Genomic DNA, 24,285 nt, shown 5'->3' with positions numbered 1-24,285 from the left:
AGGGAGTGCTTAAACAGTGCATAAAAACAGTGCAAGAAGACAGCAGCCAAATTGTGTTATATATGCAGTGTTATGTTGTTAAGTGGGTCAGGCCTGGTTCATCACATTCCGAGAGGGAGTTATCATGGTTCACGACACAACCTACCAACGATTGAAAAACTGCATTTAAACCTGCTGTGAGCCTGCAGGGTGGTGAGGTTGCGAGGGCGCCTCCGGGATGTGCACTCAGAGAGAAGAAAGGATCAAGAAAGGATGTATGTCTTTGCATTGGAGCTCTTTCAACAGCAGGGACCAATTTAATTGTTCTCATGCTATTTCTAGGATTTGTCTGGGTTTCCTAGTACTGTTGCCTCTGTTCTAAGCAATGGAATATATGTACTTTCTATTTTGTCACCTATGATCCTACCTTGTCGCTTTCTGCTTCCTACACGTTAAGCTTCCTGCACACTAATTTGCTTCTCATGGAACAGAGGCACTAAGGCTACTCGCAATACCATCCTTCATTTTTTTTTCTACCATAGCACAAGGACATTTGGCTGGTGCATTTATGGAGTAAAGACGTCATATCTCCCTTACCTCAAAATATTGTCAACGGCAGGGAAAAAGCAAGGAAAGAGAACCCAATCCATTTGGATCTATGATGAGGCGCGGGGAATGCAATTAGTCATCTTGTCTGCTACAATGTGCGTGTTCTCAAGAGTACATGGAGTACTCAAGGGTCGGCGGTGAAATCAGAACACATTCTATTTCTTGTACTTTGAAGGAGCAGTTGTCCTTCAAGAAGAAAGGATGTATGTCTTTGCATTGGAGCTCTTTCACGTGTAGGGCATCTATTATTGTGACTAGACAAACTAGTCACACAATACAAAAAGGACTTGGTTTCCGACACTAGTCGCTATTCTCAAAGTTCCAACTAGAAGCTGTTAGGATTATAGTATATATATATTTTTTTACCATTACTTTGTCATGTTCCCCCCTCTCTTTCTGTATCGCTATTTGCCTCTCTGCCTGTTGACCCCTCACTCTGTCTGCCTCTCTCTGGCCGTCTCTCTGCTTCTCTCTGTCTCTTCGCCCGTCTCTCTGTCTCTCTGCCCCTCTCTCTGTCTCTCTGCCCCTCTCTCTGTCTCTCTGCCCCTCTCTCTGTCTCTCTGCCCCTCTCTCTGTCTCTCTGCCCCTCTCTCTCTGCCTCTCTGCCCCTCTCTCTGTCTCTGCCTCTCTCTCCGCCTCTCTGTCTCTCTGCCCTTCTCTCTGTCTCTGCCCCTTTCTCTCTGCCTCTCTTTCTCTCTGCCCCTCTCTCTCTGCCTCTCTGCCCCTCTCTCTCTGCCTCTCTGCCCCTCTCTCTCTGCCTCTCTGCCCCTCTCTCTCTGCCTCTCTGCCCCTCTCTCTCTGTCTCTCTGCCTCTCTCTCCGCCTCTCTGTCTCTCTGCCTTTTCGCCCGTCTCTCTGTCTCTCTGCCCCTCTCTCTGTCTCTCTGCCCCTCTCTCTGTCTCTGCCCCTCTCTCTCTGCCTCTCTGCCCCTCTCTCTGTCTCTCTGCCTCTCTCTCCGCCTCTCTGTCTCTCTGCCTCTCTCTCCGCCTCTCTGTCTCTCTGCCCCTCTCTCTGTCTCTGCCCCTCTCTCTGTCTCTGCCCCTCTCTCTCTGCCCCTCTCTCTGTCTCTCTGCCTCTCTCTCCGCCTCTCTGTCTCTCTGCCCCTCTCTCTGTCTCTGCCCCTCTCTCTGTCTCTGCCCCTCTCTCTCTGCCCCTCTCCCTGTCTCTCTGCCTCTCTCTCCGCCTCTCTGTCTCTCTGCCCCTCTCTCTGTCTCTCTGCCTCTCTCTGTCTCTGCCCCTCTCGCTCTGCCTCTCTCTCTCTCTCTGCCCCTCTCTCTCTCTCTCTCCCTGCCTCTCGCTCTGTCTCTTTGGCTCTCTGCCCCTCTGTCTCTCTGCCCCTCTCTGTCTCTCTGCCTATGTCTCTTTGCCTCTCTGCCCCTCTCTCTCCGTCTCTCTGCTTCTCTGCCCTCTCTCTGTCTCTCTCTCAGGTATGAGAAGATGATCAGTGGCATGTACCTGGGTGAGATTGTGCGGAACGTGCTGCTGGAGTTCACCGCCAAGGGCCTGCTGTTCTGTGGCAAGCCTACTGAGAGGCTGAAGACACGGGGCATCTTCGAGACCAAGTTCCTGTCCCAGATCGAGAGGTGAGCCTCTTTAGGGTTGGTTACGTGGACAAGAGCTCAATATTAAAACTATTCCATCTTTATTATCGATTTGTCTAAGGTTACTGGACATTCAGACATTGGGCCTCTCTAGAGGGCTAGGGTTTACACAGTTTACTATCCTGCCGCTGGTAATTTGTACTAAAATAATTAATACAGGCTTAATCACTTTTAGATTGCGTTCTGCTATGTGTGTACACTCTTACTAAATAATTTCTTTGTGTAGGCAGATTCCAATTCTTTATTTGTAGAATAATGAAGGAGACAGAACCACTTGCCGCGTTTACATGGACACATCTATAGCCGCGTTTACATGGCAGATCTATGCCGCATAGATTTCTATGCGGCATAGATCTTTTCCTAAAATGTGTTCCGAATGTACTGTATACATGGCAGTAACAAAAGTGTCCGTTATGTCTCTCGCGCACACCTGACACGTCTCTGGACCGGCGGCGACATAATGGATGTCTTATCACTATCTGGGATTTAAAATTTGATTTTAATGAAAGCACAGCATGAGAGCTTTTCTCTGCCTGCTCCTTCAATTAAGAAGGAGGAGGACAGCGCAGCAACGTCAATTTCTCGTCAGATCTTTATATTTACCCTATGCTCCGCCGCAAACAAGAGGAATTTGGATGCGAGTCCGCAGCCAAGACTGGTGGGAGAAAGTGGTCTTAATGGAATTTAGTGACCAGGAATCCTCGAAGGTCCAATTGCGCACTACTGCAGCTGCCATCTCTCTAAGTTAAGAAGTATTTTAACGTTCAGCCTGCAAAAGTACTAGTAGTAGCCTACTCATTTACAGTTATCTCGGACGCGCGCGGACACCTCATTAATAACACCCATGTCCCGTCGCTTAGCAACCGGACACGCTTACCGGACTACTTTTACGGAGTGATAACAAAGACGTGAATCAGGCAATAAATCCACTTTCCTTGACAGCGGTGAAGTTCGGTGTGCTTAGAAGTACCGACGGATCTCAGTGGACCAATTGCGAACTACTGCGGCTGCTCTAAGTTAAACCCCAATCTATGCGGAATAAGTGTATACATGGCGATTTAAAACGGACTACACCACCTATTCTATTCGGCATAGAATCTATGCCGAACAGATAATTGTATTCCGAATGAGGCGTATACATGACCATTTTCTATGCGGCATAGAAATCTATGCGGCATAGATCTGCCATGTAAACGCGGCTACTGAGTTGTTGTTATATCTAATAATAATGGTCGATGCAACAGCAGTTTTAAAGACATCTCAAATGATAACTTATGGGACATACTGCTGCAAAATATCTGCATGACCTTTAATCCCTACAGTAATCAGGTTCAGCCATGGCAAAGCGTAGTACTGTAGAATGGGGCCGAGTTTGCGTTGTACATAATCAATAAGCACGTATTAACAAGGTCAATGTGTTTTAGCCTGTAACTTTCCAGTAATTTATATCCTTCTGATAAAGAGAAACTTCTCTCGAGGACACGTCGGACAGCGAAATATTGAATTTAATCTTAAAGCATGATCATGGGAAAAGTACTGGCAGCAAAGTTACCAAGGATACATTCAGTGAGAAAATATATGAACAAGATTCGTATAGGGAAACGTTTTCATTGTGGGTAGGGAGTGGGAGTGACCTAAGGCCAAGTACATTTGTAATACAATAGGTGGAAATTGGACATGTATGCATGTCTGTAAGACATGGCTGTAAACAAGTTTACACAACAAAGAAGTCAGTCGATTGGCCTGGTCTCAATACCAGACTCACTGGCTCCAGTGGGAACTCAAATCCGAATTACCTTAACCTCTCTCAGTTAAAAGAGAGGAAGGGATGTGTTTTAAGGTACAGGGAGAATGTATACAGTTCCTTCTAATGTGCATAATAATTATATAAACAAGGTTAATATAATTTGTATATGATTGTATATTTATAGTTATGATTGATATTTCCACGACACCTTATAATTAGAATTAGAAAAGAGAGTGCACCTTTTTGTAATTTTTCTTCATAGTCAATGTTCATATGTTGCTACATTACTTATTGACTCTTGAGGGGGCCACTATTTTACCATCAGGTGCGAGTGGGATTAGCATTGCAATCCAATTTAAAAACTCTCCCTTCTCTCTGCCTTATGTCAGCACGTATGTATGATTAGAATGAGTTCACAGGGTTCTTTTTCCTCACAGAAATGCTCGCCAGCTGATGAGAGTTGTTGGATGCTGTGCATTTGTTTAGCGCAGTGAGACTCTAGCTGCGTTTATGCACTCCTCTCACCTCTAGAAATTTTTCTGGCCGTGGTATGCATTATTATAAACTTTGAGCCCGGTGGGTGTTGCTAGTTATTCCACTTTTGTTCTTGTTGTACATGACCCTTGTGTGTATTTACTGTTATAGATTTCGTAAGATAGCCGGCAGTGGTTTTATTGAGATCAACAGGCCAGTTTTCAGCCACACCACATAAATTAAACCCAAATCAAACAAACACAATTTAATTCCCTGAATGTAATTCTTCATCATCCCCCCCTACGTACGACTTCTCATGGTTTCTTCCCTCTCTCCCTGCCAACGTCCCGCCCCCCCTCCGACGCTTCCGCCCTCTGATTGGTGGTGGTCCCAGTGACCGGCTGGCCCTGCGGCAGGTGCGCTCCATCCTGCAGCACCTGGGCCTGACCAGCTCCACGTGCGACGACAGCATCCTGGTGAAGGAGGTGTGCGGCGTGGTGTCCCGGCGGGCCGCCCAGCTCTGTGGCGCCGGCCTGGCCGCCGTGGTGGACAAGGTGCGGCGCAACCGCGGCCTGGAGCACCTGCGCATCACCGTGGGGGTGGACGGCACGCTGTACAAACTGCACCCCCAGTAAGGAGCTCCGCCCCCGCCGCCCCCGAGGGCAGTGCCGCTAGCGTTGTCAATTTCCTTTAAATTACATTTGGGGCGTTTAGCAGCCGCTTTTATCCAAAGCGACTTACAATTAGTACATTAGTAGTAGTTTATTTTTTTTATTTTTTTTTCCACAATGTCTTGTTTTTTTTAAACGATTTATGATGACTATATGCTCTGTAAGGTGACCTTGGGTGTCTTGAAAGGCGCCTCTAAATTAAATGTATTATTATTATTTGTCAGTAGAAAAAGAAACAATATATTGCTGTCGATACAGCAAGGATGTTCAGAGAACCAAGTGCCAAGCACTTACAATTGTTGGGTAAAGCCATTGCCCGAATACATCAAAGATAGCTAGGATAAGATGCTACACAATGCTGTTTTTAAGTGCAAGGACGTACAACATAAAATGTTGTATTTGCCTCATTAGCACCACCAACACCACCATCATCATAAGCATAACTTCTAACGTCAACACCACATCACCACTAACAATACTACCACCAAGAACACCGGTCATTTTGCCTTACTGAGGCTTACTATTCATACTTTCTAAGTATTTAAACTCCCACATACACACAAATGTAGAGTATGCAAAATATAAAACCTATCAAAATCTACATTGAAATGTTATTTTGTGCTGATAAAACGGTAGGAATGAAATTCCATCCGATGCAGGTTGGCCTCACATTCATGCATTTCCTGACACTTTTCAAACGGGCACAAACAAGATGTCCTAATTTGTACAACAGTATAATCTTTGCTTCTGGCGGTTCAGAGCCAGACTGCTCATGTCTGTTTTTAGCCTGTAATGGCTTGTTCTTAGTGATGATTGTCCAGGCGTCCAGCTGAGGTAGTTGAGCGAGTTGAGTTAAGAATCGAAAACCGCTTTTTAGTAGTGAATGCAAGGCATGTTTACTGAGCCGACGAAAATGCCCTTCTCCAGTAATGGGGTATGTTACCAATAATATAATCCACCACTAGAGATGGGGTACATTGTAAAGGCATCTTTTGCCCTAAATATCTCCCCCTCTCTCTCCCTCTCTTCCTCTCTTCCTCTAGTTTCTCTGGGATCCTGCGAGAGACGGTGCTGGACCTGGCTCCCTGCTGCGAGGTGAGCTTCCTGCAGTCGGAGGACGGCAGCGGGAAAGGCGCAGCGCTGATTACTGCCGTCGCCTGCAGAATGAGGGACGCCGCAAAGCACTGAACACCAACCCCCTGCCCACCTCCCCCTCCCCCCCAGGGTAGACGCAGAGAGAACAGCTCTGTGGGACGGTTATATTTAGTACGGACGTGGTTCATCTCAAACCGTGTGTGTCTGGTCTGTATGTACGGATCTAACCTAACCATGCGAGAAACCACTCGCAGGACATTGGATGCGAGTAACCAAATGTGTAAGATTAAAAGATGAGAGCTCCCATCCGTGGGGCGAGGCAAAGACCCAAGATTAAATGCTGCAAGGCGGTTTTGGAACCGCCGTCCAAACCCTGCCTCGCCAGATAGAACTGGACTTGGAGGACTTAACGCTAGAAGGGAAAATCTGTCAGAATATCACCAATGGGAAATATAACTAACGGTATGATATACAATATGTTATGCATCCCAAATATATACAATTTCTGTAATGAATAGGTTTCACAAATTGTACAAAGCCTTACAGAGGCCTAACTTAAATAGAGTAATGCCTTTTGTGTCTGAGACGCACGCAGAGTTCGGCTAGATAACAGCAGCTTGATTTGATATTATTCTTTCGTTCCTCTGATGTTGTCAAATGGAACAGTTTTTATTTCATAGTTGCCATCCCTATTATATTCTACCTTATCAACTGAGGTAGCCTAACCCGTCAAACTCAAATGTAAAACACTCTTAGAACTATAACAGATACGATCAGAACTATAGGTCACTCGGCAACTTATCCGGCTTAGCAACTTTAGCCTATATTTTGCTCAAGTGAAAACTGTTCCTTCTTGAGCAAAATATAGGCTAAAATTTACTAAAGTTACATGAGACTTGAGAGCAGGGCTCTCAAATTCGCATTCGCATTCGGCGTGAAACACACGCAATTCAACCCATGCACACGCTGACGCTCACACTCCACACTTCGTATTTATCACGCAGAGAATATACCAGGATAGCGGCCACCAATTTGGGCCACTATTTAAAAGTGGAACAGGTAGGAATCAAATGGGTTTCCCGTACGTAGGGTAACCAGACGTCATCTTTTGCCCCCGCCCCCCACAAAATCTCACTCTGAACTCAGTTAAAAACTTGAGAGCCCTGCTCATAGCCAATCAAAGCCTGTTGGTAGCAGGGCAAATACATCCTTCTTGGTAATGAAAGAGTTCAACACCGAAAGTTGCTATGTTTTCCAAAATAAACATGCGTTCTAAACTACTTAGAACACTATCTAAGGCTGCATCGAAAGGTAACGCGTCTGCTGCCATTTTGGACCCGTAAACGACAAGCTTAGGTATGTTGCGTAGACGTCGTCATCGTCTTGCCGTCCCTCCCAGTTCTGTGATTGGTTCCCTATCTCCAGCGAAAATCTGATCCATGGAATCCAGGCTGCCTTGAAGCGCGAAATGAAATTGCGCGCAAGGCAGCATAGGTATACCCAGGCTAAAGCCTGATAGATTGCCCAGAGTGACCTATAGTTCTGATCGTATCTGATGTGTGTGCGATCTGTGACTTAATACACAGATACATCTTCCACACTTAAGAAAAAGCTTGAGATTTTCCCGGCTCTTTATTGAAGGTCTAAGTTTTGCTTTGTGTTCGCGAAATGAAAATATTTAGTCAAGCAAATAAATGTAAAAATGAAATAAATGAAAAGACTATACAAGGTCTCCGCATGGGGTCGACCTTCGCATGTGTGCACCGTGAAAGCGCTGGAAGTCGTATTCCCACTTTGTTTGTGTATGTGTGTTAGAAATGAGTCATTTGTGGTTTGGTTGAAGACCAGATGAGCGGTTATAAAAGAATAAGCAATATGCAGTAGGCTACATTCTGCACCTTACAACCAATAGGCTATGATTTTTAACTCGGTATTGATGACAGGGGATGGGTTTGTTTTGTTTGGGATTTTAACCCTGAAATGTCAGCTTTTCAAATGGGTTTTCCCCAAAGACGATAAAACCATTTATCTCTGTATTCATAGTCATTTAAATGTCTTTTTTGGTAGATTGTTGCCACAGCTCCGCTTAACCCCGATAGGTGTGTATGAAAAGTTTAAAAACAGCCAACCACAGGGCTGCTTTTTGGACAGTTTTATATATTGCAGCAAAAAGGAGAATACGGAAAGAAACCCATGTAGATGTGACCAACGTTTACTTTTTTTCTGTTGTGTTGGTCTTCACTGGACTTGCAAATTGATTTGGCTTGGTATCATTAATATGATACCAAGATTTAACTGATATTCTGTGGTATCATTGATAATACTTTAATGATTGTTAATTATTTAATGCTTTAATTATTGTGCTTTTCACAGTTTATAAAATGAGGTTAAGTACCGCCTACTCATTGCTTTAATATTAGGCCAACTATATTTAATATCATATTGTAACTAGACTTATTTAGTGTATTCTTTGTGGAGGTGCTCCAACTACAATAACGGATGAAGAAGGTATAGGCTATGCCTACTACCTACTGTGACTATTACATTACTTGAGACTAAATGAACATTGGGGCAAGGGATCAATACTTAAAATCATGCTTAAACTCATAACCGAACACTCAAACGAAGTTCAAGTCTAAATTGATTGGTTAGGCTTGATCTTTGTTGAAGATCAACATGAACTTTGCAATGTTACTCATGTGATTCACTTCACTGACTGGCAGAAGACTGGAGGCGATGGTGAGGTCTGCCAGCGACAATGACTTCTGATTAAAGCCCCATGAGTGGCTGAACCTGGAACAGGCAGACGCACTTGGAAACCTGAAACAAATGCCCCCTCTTGTTCGACCAGCATCAAGCTGATTATCGAGGCTGGATTTGGAAGGGCTTCCAGGTCTGGCGAGAGAGCCGGTGATTAACACTTAAGTCCACCGACAGTGTTTGCGCTGTCAATTTCTTCGCACTAATCAGCAAAACCCTGATAAAAAAAAAAAGGCATTTTCCACGCAAGCAGGTTGCTTTATTGATTCCGGAGCAAATATGTGTTAGTAACTCTGCTCCAGCCAGAAGCATAAAAGTAGGCCTAATTGGAATAAACTAATCAATACAAACACACAGGAAATGTAGACTGTCGGGGTCTGGGGACAAAATCGAAGTCTGTTCCAAACCATGACCCTTGATTGCCCAGCAATTAGACCCGGTGTTGTGTCGAGATCTGTTTCCCCGTCGAGATGTGTTTCCCCTAGTCCCAGATAATGACTGTCAGGATGCGTTCCCCCTGTTCTAAATGGTCAAATTGAATGATATCAGCCTGAAAATCACAGCACTTATCTCTTGTGGGGAAATAAGTCAGCAGTATGAATTTGAAAGATGTGTGAGCCTCCTTTCCTATGGAACAGAGGGCCATTTCGGACGGGGGCGGGGACTAGGGGAAACACATCTCGACGGGGAAACAGATCTCGACACAACACCGGTAGGCCTGTAAACAAATACAAATCGACTGTGGAGGAACGGTTCTCTAAATAAATAAAAACTATAAGGTTTAAAATCTCAGTTAAATTTTTCATTTAGTATTTAAATGACTAGGCTATTTGAAATCAGTTGAGAAATGTAAACGTATTGGTGCTTATATCCAAAAAAAAACGCAGGTCGCTCATACATTTCTTTATGTTTACAGGGCAGTCTTGTTCTCTCCGATATGGTGGCAACGTTGACATACGATCCAAAGGCAAATGCATGTTTATGATTATTATTGCCACACCCAGGAAATCATGGAAAAAATCTCTGACCAGTGTCTTCAAGCATAGATACATTGGTTCTGTTCTAAGGTCACCGAGGAACGAGGTTAGCCTGGTGGGGGTAATCTAGCTAATTGGACAGCCACCGCCCAGGCCGCTCCACTCTATGTATGAGAAGGTAGAGGGATGTCATGTAAAGAAGCGAGCAGCCAGTCCTGTTGATCATGGTGTCAACATAAGTTTCCACCAAGTCGAATATATAGATAGCTTAAAGGTGACATCTTACCACCAGGTGTGAGTGTGATTAGCCATTACAAGCTGTTATCTGCTTATCTGAATATCTGTATACATCTAGGTGGAAACGCCCATTTGTGATATCAGAAGAGGCAGAAACGGCTTCTAATTGCTTATCACATTCCCACCTGGTGGTATAATATGTTCCCTTTCAATGAGGCCTGGTTTAAGCATTGTGGGATATTGGAGGAAAGACTGTATATATATTTTCTTTTTCTTTTTCCAAATTCATTATTTTATGCATTATCATCATAATAGGCTCCCTGACTAGCCACAATTGTTAGTTCAGCTTTGGCTGTGTTAGAGATGTTAATCCTGAATAGCTATTGTAGTTTTCCTTTTGACATTTCATTTTTGACGGGGTTCTGTGTATTGTGAGTCCTTTGTGCTTATGAACTGTGCAGGGTGCTTGGCTGGTTCATACATAATAATCTCCTTTGCAATATAGGAAAAGATCTGGGGCACAAGGCTTATTGCTAAGATTCAATATTTTTTTGTGATCTTGACCTCAAGCCCTCGATTCATTCAGATCTCCCGTCTGTCAGGGCAGAACTTCTTTGGCTCATTTCGCAGATGCAAGTAACCAATATTTCTTCCGTTGCCTCGGTGGAGGGCTTGCCATTCCTTCACAACCTCAGTGCGGTAAGCCAACGCTGTCCATATATCTGACGGCATGGCGACTCGTCATGGAGGAGGACAGTGGAGACGACCTGGACAGGGGTAAGAGCTTCAGCTTCAAAGGGCCTCTCCTGCTCCTCTGTGTCGCGTGCTTCTGCGTCTTTGCCTCCCCGGCAAAGCCACACTGTTTCGCCCACCTGTTTGGCGAAATCATGGGCGAGGCAGCGGTCATCAAGGCAGACCCGCGCCATCTTTAAAGGTGACATTATTATACCACCAGGTGTGAGTGTGATTAGCCGTTACAAGCTGTTCTGAAAATCTGCCTCTTCTGACATCACAAGTGGGCATTTCCACCTATGCGTGTGACCTAGATAGATCAGTCTACCAGCCTACCCAGTGGACTGTAGCAAATGTTGCTCATCTATCCAGAACACTTCTAGGTGGACATGCCCACTTGTGATGTCAGAAGAGACAGATTTTATAAACGGCTTGTTACGGCTAAACACACTCACACCTGGTGGAACATTATGACACCTTTAAATCAGTCAGGGGGTGACCAAACCCCCAACGCAGTACACTTGTACGCCGACAAACAAACACCAATGTATTGCTATCACAACAAACATACACTTAAATAGTGCGCCGCCAATACACAAGAACAGACAAAACCCAATGCTATTTGAACACTATATAACTTTATCATAGCTGCAATACAATGTCACAAAACCAAGGTTAAATCTGCTATGGCAATGGTAAAGATATCGCTTAAATAGACCTCCGCAAAGGCCATTAAAAGTGACTGCAGGGGGCGTGGATGGTCGTCTGATGGTCGTCTGAGTGGGTGACGCCCACTTGTGGCGCCAGGCCTGCATCAGGGGCATCGCCCAGAGCTATAGAGAGAGTTGCGACACGCTATGATCTCGCCGACAGGGTGGTCACGTGGTTGTCACGTGGTTCATGTAAGCCTCAATAGTTCCAAACACGGCGCGCAGTCAATGTTATTCTATGGGACGACAGCAGAGATTTCAATATTGAATGGTAAATATGAATGAAAAAAACACATACAAGTATTTGTCTGACTGTTATGGCATTATCGCATATTTGTTAATGTCAGTTTTACATTTAGAGTGGTAGGGGGACAACTGAAAGCTATCTCTAAATATTACTTGGATACGTTTAAGTTTGAGGGAAAGCTTCACGTTCGTGTTAGCATACTGGCTTAACCTTAACTTTTACGCTACATCTGTATTGAAATCAAAGTATTGAAGATGTTTTACCATGATCCTTTTAAGATATGAGCCACACAAAGTATCAAATATATTAAAGAATAACAACTCATTACGCTTGGATGAATGAAATAGTATTTTTTTTTATTAAACAATTAGTGTGACAAGAACAAGTGATTGCGATTGTGTGAACAGATTCAACAATGGACACAGCAGGGAACACTATATACTTAGGGCAAACCATTGACATATAACGTTGCAAATATACTATACATTATGCCATTACAATACTTACTTACTTACTAACCCTAACCCTAATAGCCCTGAGGAAATTAAAAAAATGGTATCAATGGTCATACCATGGTTGGCTGTGCAGCGTTTGGATTCTCCAATCGGTCCGAGAAGGGTTACCACATGTATGGCTTCCAAGGACCAAGAGCGCAGGAAGAAATGGATGGCAATGGTCAGCCGTCAAAACTTACAAGTGACAGGGGTCAGCAACAGTCAAAAACTGATCTTACAAGCCTACCTACAGGTACACTTTGAAGATGACCAATTCACTGCCACAAAAAGAGAAGGGATGTTGAAGCTGAGGCCCGATGCAGTCCCAACAGTTTTTATTCATTGCCCTAAGCCGAAGAGGAGGAAAACCCCCTTCTGTGAGGGTGCCTCCAGAACTAAGTGCAACGGACCACACATATTGCGCCAAATTAAACTTCGGTATGATCCATGCAGCTAACAATATTCCCCATTTCATGTAATTCAAGGATAATCTACACTCCTAATGAGATTACATAATTCATATTTGTACATTCAGTTTAAAAAAACAACCAGAGGTCAGGGATTCTCTGAGGACTTGCACACAATGTAGATAATCTACACATTTCTACCCAATTAACAATTGCCGGTAGATCCATTTATACATTTTATTGGTTTCTGATTGTGGCAGATGATTTAATTCACATTACAGAAATGTTTCGCTTTATTTAATTTTCTTACATTGCCTTACATTGGAGATGACAGTAGTTGCAAATGCAAAGGCAAAATACATATAACAGCAACATTACCTTGTAATTGTTACAGAGATTGAGGGAGAAATTGAGGTGGATTTCAAGAGCGATGAAAAGGACATGACAGGAGACAGAGAGAGCAATCAAGAGGCCACTTTGCCAGGGGCAGGTGATCCAGGGGCAGGTGATCCAGGGACTAGACTGCCAGGGACTGATGGGGTGACTGTGGAGGACATAATAAGACAACTAGAAAAGGAAATATTAATGAGAAGGAGAGCAGAGAGGGCTCTTGTAAAACAAAAAATAATCCATTTGGCACTAAGAAAGAGAAACAATTCAGTCAACAACAAGTTAAAACGAAAAAGCCATACAGGTTAAATTCACCCATCATAATCAGCATTGTTGAAGCGGCGGCATCTATAGGGCTTCATGTGCTGAACATCACCCTTTCCAGGATATAATTAAACAAACAGTTATTTCTACTAGCTATCGCATCATAAAACCCGTCCTTAAATCAACCTAAATGATCCTAGTAATCCAACATAAATAACTAACTAAATAAAAGTTAGATTGACTACTGAACTTCGTAATTGTTGGTGTAGATACCTTCACATGGCGAAGTCGATCTAACAAACCAGCAGGCAATCGGTCGTCTACCAAGATATAAAATATATATAATTACGCTTTGCATATACAAATAAATATCAGTATATGCATCATAAAGGTCCTGATACAATACAGACAGTTGACAATTCAAAAGAGGTAGCTATTTAATCAATTTACCCCTGGAGATACCTTCACAGGTGGTGATGTCGAGCTAACAAACTAGCAGGCAATCGGTCGTATACCAAGATAAATATATATATATAATTACGCCGTGCATATTCAAATAAATATCAGTATATGCACCATAAAAGGACCTCTAATAAAATACAGTTGACAATTCAAAAGAGGTAGGCCTAGCTATTTAATCAATTTACCCCTGGAGATACCTTCACAGATGGCGAAGTTGAGCTAACAAACTAGCACTAGCAATATTTATATAATTACGCTGTGCATTTACAAATAAACAACAGTAGGCTATATGCATCATAAAGGGCCTCTGATACAATATAGACAGTTGACAATTCAAAAGAGGTAGCTATTTAATCAATTTACCTCAGAAGTTACTCGACGGCCAGCAATGGAAATGAATGATCTCCTACACCGTAAAATGGTTGTTTGGAACTATTCGAGGCTCCATACCCCGGAAGTAGGCGCTACAACGGAGTCCAATGGAAGTGTCGCCACTCTGTTATATCTACCACTCTGGCATCGCCATGCCACGGCCACCGTCCGCCCTGGAGATGAAGGACATGCAGGGGGACTAAACGAGACCCCTGCCGCCGTCCGGACGGCCTACCATGTGCCAACGGTTACGCCCATCCAGCGGTATCTTACTGCGGTGGCAAAGGATCCATCTCCTTCCAGAGTGAAAGAGAGAAAGAAGCCACGATCAAAGTCAACGTGGCAGCTGTTACAGCTCGCCGCGTATGTTGTGACGACAAACCGTCACAACATATGTGGTTTCTAGTCACCCACTGGTCAAGAGATTCTATGCATGGGGCTAGCTGTGTGTTAAGCCTGTTTTCAGTGTGCTTACACCACACTGGGATCTTCCCACTGTTGCATGGGGTATCCGGGGACCCTTTCCATGTCTCTCTCTCAAGCCCCTTTGGATGCTATCTTTGAAAGGCCACATATTATACCCCCAGGTGGGAGGCTCAGTGGCGGATCTTCCATTAGGCAAACCTAGGCAAGTGCCTAGGGCCCCAACCAAAAAAAAAATGAGAAAAAAAATATAGATATCTTATACTGATTTTACTGTGGAGAGTTGAGTGGCAGTGCACTATGGGTTTATTGCGATTCTAAGAATATTGGGATGGTTATTTGTTTTGTGTACATGTTTCAAAAATGAGGGCCCCATGTCTATATTTTGCCTAGGGCCCCAAAATGGCTAGATCCGCCCCTGGGGAGGCTGATTAGCCTTTAGAAGCAGTTTTGAAAATCGATTCTAGGTGGACACGCCCACTTGCGATGTCAAAAAAGGGACATTTTCAAAACGGCATGTGACGCCTAATCACACTCACCTGGTGGTATAATAAGTCAGCTTTTGGTGTCTGCCAAACACAAGTCACTCTTTTCTTGTCAGTCCGAGCTGCTTGCTACTTAACGAGGACGGCTCCTTCGTGCTGCTTAGACCCAATCCTGCGTTCCTCACCAATAACGGCAATATTGTTATTTTCGGTCTAGGGTTCATTTTAACACACATGCTTTTTTTTAATAATTCATATTAGACCCATAGATTGAAACACAAAGCTTGAGGACACGGTTCTTGTAATAATTTTATAACATACTTCATCTAACACCATTATAAATCAGGATAGTAACTGTTAGTGTGGAGCTTGCAACACAGATATATATCTGTATTATACTGATACTGTGGAGCTGGTAAGGGGAGAAAGAAGGTCAGTTCAAATATTATTTTTTTTCAACAAAAAAAAAGCCTTCAAAGGCTTGTCTGCAAATAGGCCTATCATTTGATTATTTATTTTTTGATTATGGTTTAATAATAATAATAATCCATTAATTTTCTACAGCGCTTTCCAGTGACCCAAAGACGCTTACAGTGACTGAGACATAAATACGAAAAAGGGTGAGGACAATTTAGGGGTACAGGCGGAAGACAGCACAAAAGAGAACAGAAGCAAGGTGGAGTGTGATAATAGATGGGGACGAGGGTAGTTATGGGTAGGGAGGTCATAGGCTTGGGAAAAGAGGAAGGTTTTTAGACGAATGTGGGAATGTGGGAAGCCTGGGAGAGTCGCGGACCGGGTGGGGGAGAGAGTTCCAAAGTCGGGGTGCTGTTCTGGAGAAGGCTCTGACACCGAAGGTTTTTAGTGATGGTCGTACGGTCAGAGTGAGAGTGGAGGACGATCGGAGGGCTCGGGAGGGGCGATGGGGGATGAGGAGGTCATACTGGTAGGGCAGGGCCAGGTCGTGGAGAGCTTTGAAAGTCAGGGGGAGTATTTTGAAATGTATATGTTGTTTGATGGGGAGACAGTGGGGAGTGAAGAGAATGGGTGTGAGGGAGAAGGGGCGCAGCAGAGTTTTGGAGTCTATGGAGGGAATGAGAGGTGATGCCAGTGCGGAGGGAGTAGCAATAGTCTAGACGGGAAGAGATGAAGGTGTGGATAAGGGATTCAGCAGCAGGGGGGGACAGGCAATGTCTGATTTTGGCGATGCGACAGAGGTGGAAGTAGGAGGTCTTGACAATGGAGGTGACATTGAGATCAAAGGAGAGGATGGGGTCCAGGATAAGAACAACATTGCATGCCAGGGGGGAGGGAGTTATGGTCGAGGTGTCGGATACTGGCGCTGGTAGTCAGGGAGCTTTTTTTTTTTTTTTTATATTTGGGAGATTTTATAGTTTAAACCTTCTTCTATTAGGATGAAAATATATTATTGACCAATATATAAATGCGATAGTTATCTGTATTATACTGAGCCTCTGGAGCTGGCAAGGGGAGAAAGGTCAGTTAAATTCAATATTTTTGATAGGCTTGTCTGCAAATATCAATTTATTATTTGTTTTTTTATGGTTTAAAGGTCCCATGACATGCTATTTTATGTATTCTTTAATATAGGTATTAGTGGGCAACTAACACAGTATTCAAAGACGTTCCCGAAATTCAGCCGTGGTGCAGAGTTACAGCCAGTCCGAGCCAGTCGCACATTGAGCTTCCCCCAAATGCGCTGTTTCGGTGGGCGTGTCGAGGAGGAGGGTGGGGGTGTGGCCCTGAGCAGCTTGCAGCCACGGTACCATGCGCTCTGTTTACAGTGGATGTATCGCAATGGCGAGGCGCACACAGCCTTTAGCCGTGTTCTGTAAATATTCTAGAACACACGGGAGTCCTGGAGCTCTATATCTAAATATTATCATATAGCCTACACAGATATCTATATCATATAATATATATTATCACGGCCAAAAGCTGTTTGAGCCGATATTATGAATCTCAAACGACCGTGTTGGGTTCTCCGACGTTCCTGGTTCTTCAACGTCCACATCAATGTGAATACACACACTGTAACGCAAGTGTTTCTTGTCGGTTCTTTGACGTGTCTTGTATTTCCACAACGAGACTGTCGTGGGGGTTATCTGAGCCATGGTTGAGAAGGAATTGGGGGAAAGGAACTTTGGTTTGACTCGCTGAAGTACATGAACTGCGACATGCCGCGAGGCACCATCGCCCGGCAGCGGGCAGCCGGCAGCAGGCAGCGCGCGGTTCATTCGACTTCAGGTTGATGTGAAAGTGGAAGAACCAGAGATGTCGCAGAACCCGACAAAGTCGTTTGTGATTCATAATATCGTCTGGAGGCGCACACAATATGTTATATGATATAGATATCTATGTATTATATGATATTATTTAGATATAGAGATCCAGGACTGTAACGCAAGTGTTGTACACTTCCTTGTTATTTGGATAACCGTTCTGCTGTTGGTGTGATGGCGCATAACACGTCGGACTCTCGTCTCTGGTATTTCTACAACAAGACTCGTATTGGGGGTTATCTCAGCCAAGGTTGAGAATGAATTGGGGGGAAGGAACTTTGGCTTTGACTCCCTCAAGAACATGAACCACGACATGGAGGAGAAAGGGATTGTTGGCGGCGAATGTCTCCTGCTTAAGCCCCCCTGAGGGACCACCGCCGGAGGCGGAGGTGCATAAGCGCTGCCCGGCCAAGATCCCTTTCTCCTCCTTGTCGTGGTTCTTGTTCTTGAGGGAGTCAAAGCCAAAGTTCCTTCCCCCCAATTCATTCTCAACCTTGGCTGAGATAACCCCCAATACGAGTCTCGTTGTAGAAATACCAGAGACGAGAGTCCGACGTGTTATGCGCCATCACACCAACAGCAGAACGGTTATCCAAATAACAAGGAAGTGTACAACACTTGCGTTACAGTCCTGGAGGCGGAGCTCTATATCTAAATAATATCATATAATACATAGATATCATTATCATATAACATATTGTGTGCGCCTCCAGACGATATTATGAATCACAAACGACTTTGTCGGGTTCTGCGACGTCTCTGGTTCTTCCACTTTCACATCAACCTGAAGTCGACTGAACCGCGCGCTGCCTGCTGCCGGCTGCCCGCTGCCGGGCGATGGTGCCTCGCGACAACCGGCGGCATGTCGCAGTTCATGTACTTCAGCGAGTCAAACCAAAGTTCCTTTCCCCCAATTCCTTCTCAACCATGGCTCAGATAACCCCCACGACAGTCTCGTTGTGAAAATACAAGAAACGTCAAAGAACCGACAAGAAACACTTGCGTTACAGTGTGTGTATTCACACACACACACACACACATGTGGCGCTCGCACGGTCGAGTCTCATTGGCGGGCCAACGTCTCTGGGCGGGCCAGGCAGAGTAAGGGGAGGAGCTGAGATTCCTGATGACGTCATGAATACAGACATTCCAAATCAGCGCGCTTGAGCCTCCGTTTTTTCAAAGGCGAGCAGAACAGCTAGTGCTCGTTTTACACCAAACGCAAGTTTTAGCCACTGGGGGACCATAGGCAGGCTAGGGGAACTCATATTTATGTTAGAAAACCTCACAAAGTGAGATTTTCATGTCATGGGACCTTTAAGCCTTCTTCTGTTAGGATGAAAAGATATTATTGACCAATAAATACAAGATCACACAATGCCCAAGAAAGCTGCACCATGCCAATGAATTTTCATGGTCTCCAGTTGCTGTAGGAGAGACAAATCAAATCGATTTTATTCAATTATTTAGAATATATTCCATGTACTAACTTGGTTGCACAAAGGATAACAAAGGCCTTAAAACATTCACACATCAATCCATTCATAAGAAACAAGCCTTATTTGTTCCTCTTCAGCACCTGACATAGGCACTAGGACTAAAAATTAAGCAACACCGGCAGCAGAGGAAAGAACGCCAGCTGTTTCTCGCTGATTATTCCTGTGAACGTGGTACAGATTGGATAGCGACACAGTCTCTGCAACAAATCCCACAGAACACAATGCCAAGCTGTTAACAGACACGGGCCGTGGTGACCGTGTTTGACTGAACAAATATGGTTCATTTTAACACACATGCTCTTGTGCCTGGCGCGGGAACTGGCAATGTACGTGCAACGCTCAGCTGTTATGTACGTTATAGCTACAGTCCGGGCCGTTGCACCAAATCCTGGGCCCCTATACAAGAGGCACTGATGGCCCCCCCCCCCCCCCCCCCCGAATTCCCCCTACCGGCCCCCTGCGCTGAATTGTTGACACTATGGGCTGGTGAATAATTCAGATTTTTTTTTTTTTTTTTTTATTGCCATGGGCCCCCCCTCTGCCTTGGGCTGGGCCCCCCCACGACTGCATCACTTTCCCCCGCAGTCCGTCGGCCCTGGCTACAGTATGCAGCCAAGGGCCGCGCTATCGCTGAGCCCCGTCTGTCTCGCTGGATTTGTGAGGGTCTTTGCCTAGCCTACACTTGGCAGGACTTGCACTCGGCAGGACTTACCGTTACATCTTCACGGCCGCGTCATGGCGCCTTTGTCCGCTTTCACATGTTGGACATGTCCAGGGGCTCACTCGGCCACTCTGTGTTGGAGCCCGGGCCCCTTCTATGGCTTAAGATATTGGCTTATCTCTTGTTACGATTGCGCTTCACTTGAGCTTATCTCTGCTGTCCCCTTTCCGCGGGGGGGTTGTTTAATTGGGCTGTTGCTATGCTAGGTATTTTAGTTATTTGCTAGATATGTCATGTGACATTGTAGATATGCTGCTTATTAATTTATGATGTTGATTAATTCTGTATTATACAATGTAATTCAGCTCCAAGCTTCACCCAGTGCATTAGCCCGTGTTTATTATACTTTATATATTTTTATACATTAATTAGCTACTTCATCACCAAACGTCGATCAGAACAATCCGACCGCAATTAGAAGCAGAAAGGGAAAATCCAGTGCGGCAGGGGTAGGAGCCACACTATCTATATATACTGAATGTGCTCAGATTACCTCTTGCAACCCTGATGGCATCGCATAGTATATTGGCCATTTTGAGACATTGGAACAATGTCATTGATAGGTTACAACATATTGGAATCATAGCAGAACTCACTCAATATTCTGACTAACTTAATATATGCCATATGCATCGTGTATGCTTGGCATGAATGGCCCATGTTGGAATGGAACCCTTAACCCTTCCAGGGTTCCATGCTGTACCAATTAGGGAATCCACTGACATGATCTAGATAACGCTGCCCATTGAGAGTACATCATGGATGCCTTCATCTCAAAACTCTCCACCTCACTACAGTTTGAGCCTCACTTTGAGGATGAAATGTTCCAAATACTTGTGCACTTTGAAGGACATAAAGGTTTGCTCCCACTTCCTTTTGCATTTTTCTCCCATTACTCTTCTGGGGATAAACATTTTCTGTCAATCTATTTGTTGTGATATTTTGATTTGATCCCATTTATATGAGCAAAGATCTTTATTATTTAAAGTGGGTTACTAGGCTGTCTTTATTGCTATGATTAGTGTGCATGTCTAAAGAATTGCCAACTTCTCTCAGTTAATTGGTCCATTACATGGGAGTGCATTCATCTAACACCATTATAAATCAGGATAGTTAGTAACTGTTAGTGTGGAGCTTGCAACACAGATATATATATCTGTATTATACTGATACTGTGGAGCTGGTAAAGGGAGAAAGAAGGTCAGTTCAAATATTATTTTTTTTATCCTTCAAAGGCTTGTCTGCAAATATCATTTGATTATTTATTTTTTGATTATGGTTTAATAATAATAATAATCCATTAATTTTCTACAGCGCTTTCCAGTGACCCAAAGACGCTTACAGTGACTGAGACATAAATACGAAAAAGGGTGAGGACAATTTAGGGGTATAGGCGGAAGACAGCACAAAAGATAACAGAAGCAAGGTGGAGTGTGATAATAGATGGGGACGAGGGTAGTTATGGGTAAGGAAGGTCATAGGCTTGGGAAAAGAGGAAGGTTTTTAGACGGGTGTGGGAATGTGGGAAGCCTGGGAGAGTCGCGGACCGGGTGGGGGAGAGAGTTCCAAAGTCGGGGTGCTGTTCTGGAGAAGGCTCTGACACCGAAGGTTTTTAGTGATGGTCGTACGGTCAGAGTGAGAGTGGAGGACGATCGGAGGGCTCGGGAGGGGCGATGGGGGATGAGGAGGTCATACTGGTAGGGCAGGGCCAGGTCGTGGAGAGCTTTGAAAGTCAGGGGGAGTATTTTGAAATGTATATGTTGTTTGATGGGGAGACAGTGGGGAGTGAAGAGAATGGGTGTGAGGGAGAAGGGGCGCAGCAGAGTTTTGGAGTCTATGGAGGGAATGAGAGGTGATGCCAGTGCGGACGGAGTTGCAATAGTCTAGACGGGAAGAGATGAAGGCGTGGATAAGGGATTCAGCAGCAGGGGGGGACAGGCAATGTCTGATTTTGGCGATGCGACAGAGGTGGAAGTAGGAGGTCTTGACAATGGAGGTGACATTGAGATCAAAGGAGAGGATGGGGTCCAGGATTAGAACAACATTGCATGCCAGGGGGGAGGGAGTTATGGTCGAGGTGTCGGATACTGGCGCTGGTAGTCAGGGAGCTTTTTTTTTTTTTTTTATATATTTGGGAGATTTTATAGTTTAAACCTTCTTCTATTAGGATGAAAAGATATTATTGACCAATATATAAATGCGATAGATATCTGTATTATACTGAGCCTCTGGAGCTGGCGAGGGGAGAAAGGTCAGTTAAATTCAATATTTTCTTCCATTGATAGGCTTGTCTGCAAATAACATTTTATTATTTTTTTTTTTATGGTTTAAGCCCTCTTCTGTTAGGATGAAAAGATATTATTGACCAATAAATACAAGATCACACAATGCCCAAGAAAGCTGCACCATGCCAATGAATTTTCATGGTCTCCAGTTGCTGTAGGAGAGACGAATCAAATCGATTTTATTCAATTATTTAGAATATATTCCATGTACTAACTTGGTTGCACAAAGGATAACAAAGGCCTTAAAACATTCACACATCAATACATTCATAAGAAACAAGACGTATTTGTTCCTCTTCAGCACCTGACATAGGCACTAGGACTAAAAATTAAGCAACACCGGCAGCAGAGGAAAGAACGCCAGCTGTTTCTCGCTGAGTATTCCTGTGAACGTGGTACAGATTGGATAGCAACACAGTCTCTGCAACAAATCCCACAGAACACAATGCCAAGCTGTAAACAAACACGGTCACCCATAGTGACCGTGTTTGACAATGAACAAATATGGTTAATTTTAACGCACATGCTTTTTTTTTATAATTCATATAAGACCCATATATTGAAACACAAAGCTTGAGGACACGGTTCTTGTAATCATTTTATAACATACTTATAACAAATAAAGGCAATCTCAAATTGTTGCAAATGCATGCAAGTTCTCCAACTTTAGTATTGAGGCTTGCATTCAAAATCTTTGCTGGTAATTGCAGTTAAACTAAATATTTAAACATCCTTCAACGGCAAGCCTATTTATGTTAGTAAATAGGCTTGCCGTTGAAGAATCTTTAGTAGTTACACATAGTAGTTCACACATAAAGCAGGAAGACCTACCAGCTACAATTACAAACATTTAGGTAAAAAACGAATAATCTTTGTGCTACTATCTTCAGTTTCCACCTCTGTGGCTAACCCATAATCAGATCTCAATTAATCAAGCGTTAACGCATATACCATTTTCTCTTTTGTACATGTTACCAGCATTTTTAGGCAAAGTGGCATATTTTTCTTAAACATGAGATGAAAAAGTAATTTAATTCAACGGGAAACACCCTTTAGTTGTACATAGTTAGAATTCAATTCAAAATACATATGAATAGTGCCCACAATGCAATTTACACTATTGTATTGAGCTCCATATAAATCTACTGATCAAACCACATGTAGGCTTCTCAAGTGCATGAAAGCGGTAAAGACCTTTGCTGGGCTTCATCGTAGCTGCAGAGCATCATAGCGAAACACAAGAAAACCATGCTGTAGGCAACATGCAAATGAAGATTTAGATTATTAATTATTGATCTTGCCAATCAACCGAACAATCAATTCTGCCAGAACCAACAAGATTTTCCATTAAAATGATAGGAATAAGGTCAGGTAAATATCATAAATAAAACGTAAAGAAATAGAAACAATAAAACATATATTTTAAAAAGCATTTCAACTATCAAATATAATTTTTTTATATTCAATATATTTTGATCAATTGGTTGCTTTTCACCAAAGCCTATTCAAGTTTCAATTTGTAAGATTGAGCCCCTTTCAGTTGTTGGGGGGGAAACTTTCAGAGTAAAAAAAACTGTTCTGTCCACTAAATGGCTGTTCAACTGTATGACACAAACTAGTGTAGCTTGGTTGGCTAGCTGGCGTGAGTAGGAGGGGTTATCGAAAGTCGATGGTAAGGTTCTCTCAAAACATTATACTTTTTTTATTTGTAGAATTCATCAGTTAAAGGATGTGAATTTATTGTTACCATTATTGAAATCACTATCGATCAATACCATCGATCAATGGGGTTTTTCAGACGTCTCTGGGGTTCAGAGGTCTTTGGTTTTTTTTTCAAACGCAGAGCTCCCGCTCTGCGTTTGTATCAATTAGGCATGGCCTATGTGACGTATTGGCTCCGGTGCTGCCTTCTGTGGCTTGAGTAGTTATTACAGCTAGCATGTTTGGTCCTGCTCCCCTTGTGGCTATGTGCAGTAATTACAGCTTATATGTTCGATCCTGCGCCCTTGTGGCTATGTGGGGGTAATGCAGCTTATGTGCTTAAAATACATAACAATACTCATGTCCTTATCATGTAACATTGATTGCATTGCATTGTTATTAGTTTGTCGACTTGGCGCCCATGAAGACTGTGGGGTTCTTCAGACGGAAAGCCCGTTCTGATCTTCTCATCTGATGTTCTGAGCTGATGGCATTGCACTGTTTGTCCAGGATCAACAACCCAGTGTGGGTCGATGGTGAAGCTCTGTCTGAGCAGCGATGTGTTTAATGTCCGAAGCAACCCTGTATTTCATATTCAACATTGCTTATCATAACACTCCAAACAATTACACAACCACGGT

The 24,285-nt window shown here is 43.7% G+C and overlaps 1 protein-coding gene across 2 annotated transcripts in view; it reads left to right on the top strand.

Annotated features, from left to right (window-relative positions):
* Window positions 1–14,847, top strand: part of hk2 (hexokinase 2) — a 37,553-nt gene extending 22,706 nt beyond the window's left edge. For both annotated transcript variants that reach the window (XM_056591646.1, XM_056591645.1), the window contains exons 16-18: window positions 2,015–2,170; window positions 4,804–5,040; window positions 6,124–14,847. In XM_056591646.1, coding sequence (XP_056447621.1) covers window positions 2,015–2,170; window positions 4,804–5,040; window positions 6,124–6,268 — 538 coding nt within the window. In that variant the 3' untranslated portion in view covers window positions 6,269–14,847. The remainder of the gene's footprint in view (window positions 1–2,014; window positions 2,171–4,803; window positions 5,041–6,123) is intronic.
* Window positions 14,848–24,285: the final 9,438 nt, after the last annotated feature.

The sequence above is a fragment of the Gadus chalcogrammus genome, chromosome 6 (genome assembly GCF_026213295.1).
Source record: "Gadus chalcogrammus isolate NIFS_2021 chromosome 6, NIFS_Gcha_1.0, whole genome shotgun sequence".
NCBI lineage: Eukaryota > Metazoa > Chordata > Actinopteri > Gadiformes > Gadidae > Gadus > Gadus chalcogrammus.
The sequence above is the reverse complement of the archived record's forward strand: the minus strand, read 5'-3'. Positions and strand labels throughout refer to the sequence as shown.